A 10,156-nucleotide genomic window follows, 5' to 3' on the forward strand; every position below is an offset into this window, starting at 1 on the left:
AGGCATCCTGTAGATGTAATTCCAGTCCTGGAAGGGAAGAGGCGTTTGCAGCGCTGGTGATTGAAATGGGGCTTTAAGGTGGTTAGATCTGAAGACTCATTATTTTCATTGGAAACAGGCTCCCATTTCTAGTGTCTATAAAAAAACATTCTTAAAGGGCCTGCAAAATGAGGATAAAGCAAAGAATGCTAGAAGTTCAGTATTATGTCAGTTTAGAAGGTGGGAGGTTAAATGGTGTGGGAAATATATGTTTCTCTCCTTTAGTCAAGTCCAGACTCTTGCGAAGTCCCCACGCCCCGAATGTTTCGTGCTTTCTCCCTCTTAAATCCCTCTCGCTTCTGCTACGCGGCTGCTAAGTCTCATCTGCATTGCTAACCTCCATGCCTAACTCGGAAGACCTGGCTTCCTCTCCCTTTCCCCCATGTCTTGCCTCATACCTGCACTATTGACTATTGTTTTTCTCTTAAACGCTAATAAAATTGTCGTCGGAGCTTCAGGGGAAAAAAAAAAAAAAGAACCACACGGTACCCATGAAAAGACAGGCAAGGTGCCAGGCCTGCAGGAACGTCAGTGGGTGAGAGTTCGCCCACCCGACACAGTCCTAAAGGCCCGGCGGATACAGAATTTCCAAATGTGCACGCGCCCGCCCTGAAGAGTCAGCGACGTGTATGACGTCAGCTGTGGGCGCAGGCGCCGTGGAACGAAACTGAGCCTGCGCAGACTCAGGCGGCGCTCGTGGAGCCGAGTGCCGCGCAATGGCGGGGACGGGCTTGGTAGCCGGGGAGGTGGTGGTGGATGCGCTGCCGTACTTTGACCAAGGCTACGAGGCGCCCGGCGTGCGGGAAGCGGTGAGTGCGGGATGTGTGCAGCGGGGCCGCCCGAGGCACGCTGCCCTTTCCCGCCGCGACCCCGGCCTCTTCTCGTTCTTAGGCTGCGGCCCTGGTGGAGGAGGAAACGCGCAGGTACCGGCCGACCAAGAACTACCTGAGCTACCTGACAGCCCCGGATTACTCCGCCTTTGAAGTAAGTGCGGTGTCCTGAGCCCCGGGCCCCGACCAGGCTTCCTGCCGACTTAGATTTCGGATTGAGGGCTTTAGCTGTGTAAAATGGACATCTTCCAGGTTTACTGCTACTTGATGCTCATATTGCATGTCATGTAGATCCCTACAGTTGGTTCAAAATAGCCAGATGAGCTTTCCGCAGGGTTCGTATTACATTAACCCCAGAAATGCTTTATTGATTTCTCTCTACAGACTTGTCTGTGAGTTCGAGGCCAGCCTGGTCTACAAGAGCTAGTTCCAGGACAGGCTCTAAAGCCACAGAGAAACCTTGTCTCGAAAAACCAAAAAAAAAAAAAAAAAAAAAAAAAAAAAAGAAATATTTTGGGTTTTTTTAATATTTTGGGTTTTTTATGTTTAGTAGAGCCCCTAGTAGATTTCACAAAAGCATCCTTTACCCTTTATTGTCCAACATCCACTCCAAACAGGTAGGAATCACGGGATTTTAATATTTATAATCTTAACTACTTGTACTCTTTGCAGCCACTGGAGGGAGATTTTTGTACCAAAACTCAGGTAGTTAGTGGGTGTGTGAATCCCGAGCAAACATGTCGAACTGCATACCATTTTAAATGCGACAGGTGCAACCAAAATGCCGCTTAGCTCCTAATCACATATCAGTTACAAACTTTCTACCCTTTTAAAATGCAACGTGATAACTGGCTGATTTGCCTGTCTGCTTATTATGGTACTTGTCCTTTGATGTTTAGGTTTTTCCTAGTCTCTATTTATTATGGATATTAATCCCATGTAAGATAAATAGCTGGCAAAGGCTTTCATTCTGTAAGGTCTCTTCACTCTGGTAATTGTTTTGTTTTGGAGCACACACACACACACGGTTTCTTTGTAATAATAACCTGGCTGTCCTGGAACTCCCTTTATAGACCAGGCTGGCCTCAAACTCACAGAGCTCCGCCTGTCCCTACCTCCTACGTGTTGGCTCTCTCGCTCGCGCGCTCTCTCTCTCTCTCTCTCTCTCTCTCTCTCTCTCTCTCTCTCTCTCTCTCTCTCTCTCTCTCTCTCTCTCTCTCTCTTTGGTTTTTCGACATAGGGTTTCTCTGTGTAACAGCCCTAGCCATCCTGGAACTAGCTCAGTAGACCAGGCTAGCCTCGAACACACAGATCCACCTACCTCTCTGCCTTCCGAGCGCTGGGATTAAAGGTGTGCACCACTGCCCGGCTTACACACATGGATTCTTGTTTCTTCCTAGACTACTGGACTCCTATCAGCGAGTGCTTACCTGTGTCTGTATTTTGAAGCATCTGTTCTTCATAGAAGTGCTATCTATGCACGCTGAACAGAATATATTGCCTAACAGACTGGGTACAGTCCACCTCCTCACAGAACTTAGAGTCTAGTTTGACCTGGGCAGGTAAATTTAAAAGTCTGAGATTTTTTGATAAATGCTGTATAGAAAATTAATGACATTGCACACTTTTAAGAAAGAGAGGCAGGCAGATCACTGAGTTTGAGGCCAGCCTGGTCTACAGAGCAAGTTCCAGGACAGCCAGGGCTACACAGAGATGCGATGGGAAGTGGCTGTCATACATTAATTAATGGTTGAGAGAGGCCTTTGCAGCTGAGAACAAGACGGCTCCCTGTGCTGAGTTAGTTGTGATACCTTCTTCATCTAGAACTCAGGACCTTAAATGTGTTGTGACCCCTCATGGCAGTCCTATAACTAGTGTGGCTAGTTCAGAAATCAAGTCCCAGATCCAAGATCCTGGCAGTGCTGGTACATGTTGCATCGTGTGATTTTGTTGAAGCTGCTGGGTTGCTTTTTTGTTTATTTTGTTTTTCGAGACAGGTTTCTCAGTAGCTAAGGAGCCAGTCCTGGAACTAGCTCTGTAGACCAGGGTGGCCTTGAACTTGCAAAGATCCACCTTCCTCTGCCTCCCCAGTGCTGGGATTAAAGGCCTGCGCCACTTCCCCGCGCACTCAAAGCTACTTTTTTAAACTGGAGCATGTGGGATTTAGATTTACACTGTCAGACAGACCCCACGGCACCAGAGGCTTCCTGAAATGTTTGGCAGATTCAGTAGGATTAAGAACAGAGGGAGAAGAGGAGTTATGAAGGTGGTACCCAGATCTTTATTGCACTGTCAGTGACTCTGGCCAGAGGCAGCAAACTGTTCCTTATGTTTTTGAAGGTCTGTCTGAAGTTGTTGGATTTTATCCTTTACCATCTATACTTGATTGGTTAACATAGAAACCACATTCTTCCCCAAGAAAGAGGCAAAGACCCCCCTCTCTGCTGTTAGTAAATCTAATCCTCTCCAATTTTATAGTACTGCAGTGGCCAGTGAGTCTTATCTGACCCTGAAGGGTGAGGATGGTCTGAGCTACCAGTTGGAAATCCTGGGTGAATTGCGAGGAAAGCCAATGGTAAATAGTTAGGGAAGTAGTTAGTCCATGGCTACTCCTGCAGTTGTGCCTAGTGCTGACAGAGGGCTGAAATCTGGACTGCTATAAACTCAGTGGTGGGAACTGGCAAGGGTTCTTCACCAGGTACCACCCCTAATTTAGGAAAAAGGAATGCCAGGGCACAAGTCCCAGACTTCCTAGCAGGTAGGCAGTGGTATACTTGTGTGCAAATATTGCTATTCTTTAAAAACAGATGGGGAAGCCGAGCGGTGGTGGCACACACCTTTAATCCCAGCACTAGGGAGGCAGAGACAGGCAGATCTTTGTGAGTTCAAGGCCAGCCTGGTCTACAGAGTGAGTTCCAGGACAGCCAGGGCTATACAAAGAAACCCTGTCTCAAAAAAACTTAGTTAAAGGGGGGGGGGGGGAGATAGTAATTGAGAGAAGCAAAAAGATCCATTATAATGTAAAGTATCAAGTCTCAGTAAACTTTATCTTCAGCATGATCCTGGCACTAATTTGTTGTTTGTGCACCAGACGGACATAATGAGAAATGAATTTGAAAGACTGGCTGCCCGACAACCAATCGAATTACTTAGCATGAAACGGTGAGTGAGGAAGGTGGCTGAGGTTGGGGGGAGTCCATCTGTGTAGGCAGTGGGGGAGAAGAGAGTGCTGTGTGCTGTAGACATGACTGCCACCCTTTTTAAACCAAAATGTTAGCAAATATAATATTTTTAGCAACTTTTTAAAAAGCTCATAAGACAGACTTTACCCAAGATGGATCATGGTGACAAGCAGGGGTGAGAGACATCAGAGTCTCTGAGACGTTATAGGTTATTTAACTAGTTCATATTTATGGAAATATTTTTGTTACAATATGCAGCTGTGTTTTATCTGTAAATTAGTTTCCAGGGTAATGGGTTTCTTTACTGCCTCAGTCACTTTTGTCCATGTGTGGGTAGGGGTCGGTAATTGGTTTCTTTGTCTTCGTGTAGCAGGTGTATATCCATGGGGAGTCTAGTGGAAGGAGTGATTAAGGCTTGGCAAGATATGTTGGTTTATTTATTTGTTGTATAATTTCAGATATGAACTTCCAGCCCCTTCCTCGGGTCAAAAAAATGACATCACTGCATGGCAGGAGTGTGTAAACAATTCCATGGCCCAGTTAGAGCACCAGGCAGTTCGAATCGAGAATCTGGAGCTGATGTCACAGCACGGGTGTAACGCCTGGAAAGTGTACAATGAGTAAGAAGCGTTGGTTCTCCTGAGTTTTCAGTGTCTTTTGATAAGTGTGCTACGTACATACATTCTAAGTACTTCCCAGCACTTGGAAAGCTGAGGTGGGGGCTACCACAAAGTCGGGGCCTGCCTGATTTATATATTGAGCTTGAGGTTATCCTAGGCTTATATAGCAAAACCCTGGATCCAAAATAACAACAACAACAACAATTATGCTAGATTTGACTTGGGAATGTGTCAGCTCCACCAGTGAGATGCTGGAGTCCTATAGTTCACTAGTGCTGAGCTAGTCTCATTCACATAACTAACCGTGTTCACTGACGGTATAAGAAAATGAGCTCGGAGGGTGATTGACAGTACCATACAATGCAGTCTGATTTTCATATTTATGTGTCGTGTTCTTTAGAGTCCTGGTCAGGATGGTCCCTCACCTGTAGCCTAGCAATGCTCAGGAGGCTGAGATAGGGGGATCACCATGAATTCCCAGCCAGCTTGAGCTATAAAAAAGTAAAGTCTTGCCGAAAAAAAAAAAAAAAAAAAAAAAGCTAGATGGTAGTGGTACACACCTTTAATCCCAGGACTTGGGAGACAGGCAGGCAGATCTCAGAGTCTGAGGCCAGTCTGGTCTACAGAGAGAGCTCCAGGACAGCCAGAGCTGCACAGAGAGACCCTGTCTCAAAAAAGTTAAAAAGTGGCACAACCAGGCCAGCAACACAGACTGTTCAGTGCTGTGCACGTGCCTGTGTCCTGCTGCAGTGGTGAACAGCAGTTTAGCACAGGTATGGTGGTGCATTCATGCCTATGTGTCTATAAGCTCAGTACTTGGGAGGCAGAGGCAGGTGGACAGATCTGTGTGAGTTCCAAGCCAGCCTAGTCCACATGGGTAGACCCTGTCGAGAGAGAGACAGAGAAACATTAAAAACGATGGTAGAAGCTGGACTTAGTACCTCTAACCCAAGCATTTGGAGAGATTAGAAGTTGAGTGCCACGCTGGGCTTTAAAGGGATGGTGGAGTCAGACGGTAGTGACGGCACAGTGCCCACCCAGCACACTCAAGCTGTGGGTTTGATCCCTAACACCCGGACCCACGCACAAAAGTGAGATTTGGAGTCAAAACAGCAAGGGGAAAGTCAGCATGGTGACTCAACTGAAACTCCAGCATGTAGGAGGTGGAGACGAGAATCTAAACTGAAGGTCAGCCTCAGCTAGTAGTGGGACCTTCCCTCGGACAGAGACTGGAGAACAAGGGGAAAGCGAGGCTCTAGTCTGCCTGTCTTCTCAACTCTGTCTGCTTGTGCTCTCTCTTCCCTGCCTGCTGCGGGCCTTGCTTGCGCTCACAGCACTCTGTTGAGCACTCACTTATTCTCCCTCCTCCCAACACAGTAGTTACTTTTCCAGAGGAAGCGTATGTTATCAAGGAGGAAGTTCAAACAAAGGAAAAAATCCTTTTTGATGATCAGAGGGCAGAGTAGAGCATTAAAAAGGCCCCTTTAGCATGAGGGGTGCGGTGAAGCTTCAGAAAGTGAGGAGCTGAGGGGAAAGCAGGAGAGGAACAGCGGTGTGATGAAACAAGCCATCAGAGGAAACAGGAAGTCCGAGGGTAGAAGCCAGGAAGCACGGGTGAGGAGCCTTGGTCAGTGCCAGCAGCCCAGCCCAGCCAGGGTTGCTCCAGGACACCTGGAGGATGATCTGCTGTCAGCAGGTATGATGTGGCATGTGCGTCTCGTGACACATTTCTTAACTTGGCAGCTGCCTGAACAGAGGCTGAGGCAAGAGGGTTTCCCAAGTGCAGGGGTTCAAGGCCATCCCGATACGCATAGTGGGACACCGCCTCCAAAAGTCCTGAGAATTTAAGAAGTAACATCATGGGTGGTGGTGGCACACTCTTTTAATCTCAGCACTTGAGAGACAGAGGCAGGTGAACCTCTGAGTTCAAGGCCAGCCTGGTCTATAGAGTGAGTTCCAGAATGTCCAGGGCTGTTAAACAGAAAAACCCTGACTTTTGTTACTAACATCGGTATCCAGAATCAAGCTGTCAGTGAAGTGCTGGGTTAAACAAGCTTTATTTATGAATTATCTGACATACTAGACACAGAGATCCCAGGATGTAGTATTTTTAGCAAAACAACAACAAAAAAAACTTTGTATAATAAAATAGGTAGTTTAGTTTTCATTGGTGCTAACCAGACTTCAGAGTGTATGTGCTCTTCCTTCCTTAGAAACCTTGTTCATATGATTGAGCACGCACAGAAAGAGCTTCAGAAGTTAAGGTAAGTTGTTTTTTGTATTTGAATAAGATTTAGGTGAGCCCTGATAGAGCGGGAGAAGAAAACCACTAAGACTATAGTCCTGTAAAAGTAAATAGCTAATCCACTTTGGTTAAGCAGTTAATTTTTAATTGTGTATTGCTATCGGTGTAGGTAAAATAATTACCTTTGAGAAATAGAAATTCATAAATTCTAAATGGTAGATAGCTAGCAAGGAGTAGCAAAAGTCAAAGTTTATATGTCGTGTGTATTGAAGGGAAACTTGGGTTACTCTTTCCTGAATGCTTGCTGTTTTATGAGAAGTGGGTGGGGAGCCCCTGAACAGTTCATAGACTGAGCCGGAAATGTGGAACACAACTGTAGCCCCAGTGCCTCAGAGCTCACAGCCTGGGCTACATGGTAAGACGCTGTCTTACAACACCCAGGGGACATATACCTGTAGCCTAAGAGGTTTGTACCTGAGGTCACGTGGAACAGTTGGCAGGGAAGCCTGGGAAATCGGCCTGGCCTCCAGCCAGAGCTGCCGAGCTCCTTCATAGTTAGAACTTGGAAGAACTGGACGTGCCGCACCGGAGAGTCTGCTCTTTGGTCAAAGGGCTGGTAGACTGGATTGGAGGGACCAAATGGCTGGGTAGCACAGAGCTTCACATACACCGTGATATATTTCTGAATATAATACAAGTGCAAGAAATTGTCTTCATTTTGAATTTTTATTTTTAAGTTGGTTTTGGTTTTAGACAATAGACCATTTAACAGTTAGCCATTTAATATGTATTAACTGATCTGCTGGGGCCAGCATCTGGCACTGAGTTTGCTGTACCGAAGTGGAGGTAAGAGTAAGCTTGAAACCTGAAAGCGTGTTTGTGTTCTGTAACTCATAAATCTGCAAACCTAGAAAGAACACCTTGGGAATTAGGACAGTGCAGGGTAGCACACTCTGCACACACGTGCACATACAGGGAACAACCTAGATAAGTCTGAAAGAGAAGGTCTTTATTTTGGCTCACAGTTGTGGAGAGCCAAGGCTGAAGGAGTGTATCTGTTGACAACCCCATTAGGGACAGATGCCAGCGTGGTCCAAAGGATCACATGATAAGAGACAAGGTGGCTGCATGTGTGTGTTCCAGTCTCTAAAGCCACTAGTGTTCTGTTCTTGGAGTTCTGTTCTGATAGCCCTCTCTAATCCAAACACCTCTGTGAAGTCCGCCTCTGAGCACCAGTAATTGGACCAGCTTCCACCCCCTAGCACTCAGTGGCAGTTACGCTCCGGTGTGCATGTTAGACAGGGGACATTTGCAGTGCAGTACTCACTGAAACTCCCACAGCCATTGCCAGGGAAAGTGCGTGGAAGGAGGAATTCGTATCTGCACACACGTTTGTGAGTTGGTTGGTATTTTGTATTTTCTCCCACAATAAGCATATTTTCTGAAATTTGTAATTGAAAACTAATTAACAGAAAGTTAGTTTCTAGGATTAGCCTATAATTGTGTATGTGAACCCTGAAGAGTTTAAAGATACTTTTTGTATTATTTTGTTGGTTTATTATTGTTTATTATTAAATTGTTGGTTTTTATCATGTTATAATGTCATTGGGTTGTATAAAATATTTTTACAGGAAACATATTCAAGATTTAAACTGGCAACGAAAAAACATGCAGCTCACAGCAGGATCTAAATTGAGAGAAATGGAGTCAAAGTGAGTGTATAATTCATCATGTCTTAAGTGGTTTAAATCTAAGAGCAAGAACTAAGATTACAGTAATATTCATGTGGGTGCTACGGGAGTCAAAGAAAGGTTGTTTGTGTGTCTGCCGGTTGCTGGGGAAGGCCACACAGAGCAGCCGGGACTGCAGACAGGGCTGAGCTGCTGCTGAGTGGTGCAGTCTCAGCCCCCAGCCTTAGGCCGGTATTCTTGTTGGAAGGGAATCCCATACTTTGCCTAACTTGTTTGTGCTTTAATTTGTTTATCTCTGCTAATGCATATTATTTTTAAAATATTCTTCTACATATGCATACATATATCGTTTATAGAAAGGCCTAACTAAGCTGTGTATGGCCATGAGCACCTTACTCCAGCATGTGAGAAATTAAGGAAGAAGGATTTGAGTTTAAGGCCAGCCTTGGCTACAGAGTGAGAGAAACCCCGTTTCCAAAAAGAGCAATTAAATAATACCCTACACCTAGTGATGTTTATGTGTCATTCTGTTTTTCTCCGTTCCCCTTCCTCACCCACACCATCCCCTTGTCCCTCTTCCCGTCTTTAGTGCCATCAGTGTCGGGTGGGGGGATGTCCACATTTTTCTTCAGGCTCGCGCTTTTACATTTGCCCTTGAGATTATTGACAGGAAATAGTGACCTCCTTGAGTCTATGAGTTTTGTTTGTTTTTCTCTCAGTTCTGGAATCTTGACCTCCATTTTCTGAGCCTCTGTCCTGTTTTCCGTTAGTCTTATGCCGTCTTCCATTACCCCTTCCTGTCTCTTCTGTCTGAATTCTCTCCTGTTTTGCTATTTCCTAAGGAAAAGTTGTCATGAGACAATTGTAGATTCACTTATGATAAAAATAATGCAGACATCCTGTGTACCTTTTGCTGCTCTCCCATAAGTGGGCTTCACATTGTTAAACAGAAAGTTAAAAAGCCAGTGCCCTGAGTGAGACTGTCTAAGATGAGCTGAAGGAAATTTTGCATTGTCATTTTTCCTTTTTTCTTCTCCTTTTTGGTTTTTTTTCCCTCTCCTAGTTGGGTATCCTTAGTAAGTAAGAACTATGAGATTGAACGGACTATTGTGCAGCTGGAGAACGAGATCTATCAAATCAAGCAGCAGCATGGGGAGGCAAACAAGGAGAACATCCGCCAAGACTTCTGACCTTGGGCGAAAGGGCAGAGAAGAGGCTTCGGCAAACCTGAGGCCTATGGACTTCCTCCAAGCCACTGTCATGCTTAGGTGTTTAGAGCCTGGGCTGTGTATGCTGTTGTGTTGCTTCATATGTGTGCGTCTTAGCAAAATAAAGGTTTGCCACACGTTGCTTTTTTTTTTAGCTATAAAAATCTGAGTTTTCAAAATGAGTATGACTTTAGAATGATCTTGTCATATTTTATAGCAGAAGTCCTTTTTTTAAGGCTTCAAATTTTGTAATGAAGCTTTATTTAAGGCTTCCAACGTGTTCGGGAAACTGGGCACTTTGAATGTATGTTTTTGTTAAATAAAGTACCGTTGTAAGCATT

General features: G+C 45.3%; 1 protein-coding gene across 1 annotated transcript; it reads left to right on the forward strand.

Moving 5' to 3' along the window:
* Nucleotides 1-708: 708 nt before the first annotated feature.
* Bcas2 (BCAS2 pre-mRNA processing factor) lies at nucleotides 709-9,956 on the forward strand. Its single transcript, XM_038311953.2, has 7 exons — nucleotides 709-848; nucleotides 931-1,023; nucleotides 3,961-4,031; nucleotides 4,510-4,671; nucleotides 6,885-6,935; nucleotides 8,548-8,628; nucleotides 9,671-9,956. Exons 1-7 carry the CDS (start codon nucleotides 756-758, stop codon nucleotides 9,795-9,797), a joined length of 678 nt encoding a protein of 225 aa, XP_038167881.1. The 5' UTR covers nucleotides 709-755; the 3' UTR covers nucleotides 9,798-9,956.
* Nucleotides 9,957-10,156: the final 200 nt, after the last annotated feature.

This window comes from Arvicola amphibius, chromosome 14 (assembly GCF_903992535.2).
Source record: "Arvicola amphibius chromosome 14, mArvAmp1.2, whole genome shotgun sequence".
NCBI lineage: Eukaryota > Metazoa > Chordata > Mammalia > Rodentia > Cricetidae > Arvicola > Arvicola amphibius.

Coding starts and splice junctions, on each gene's coding strand:
- Bcas2 (XM_038311953.2), top strand. CDS start 756: ATGGCGGGGACGGGCTTGGTAGCCGGGGAGGTGGTGGTGGATGCGCTG. Junction 4,032..4,509: donor GAATTACTTAGCATGAAACG/GTGAGTGAGGAA, acceptor GTATAATTTCAG/ATATGAACTTCCAGCCCCTT. Junction 4,672..6,884: donor GCCTGGAAAGTGTACAATGA/GTAAGAAGCGTT, acceptor TTCCTTCCTTAG/AAACCTTGTTCATATGATTG.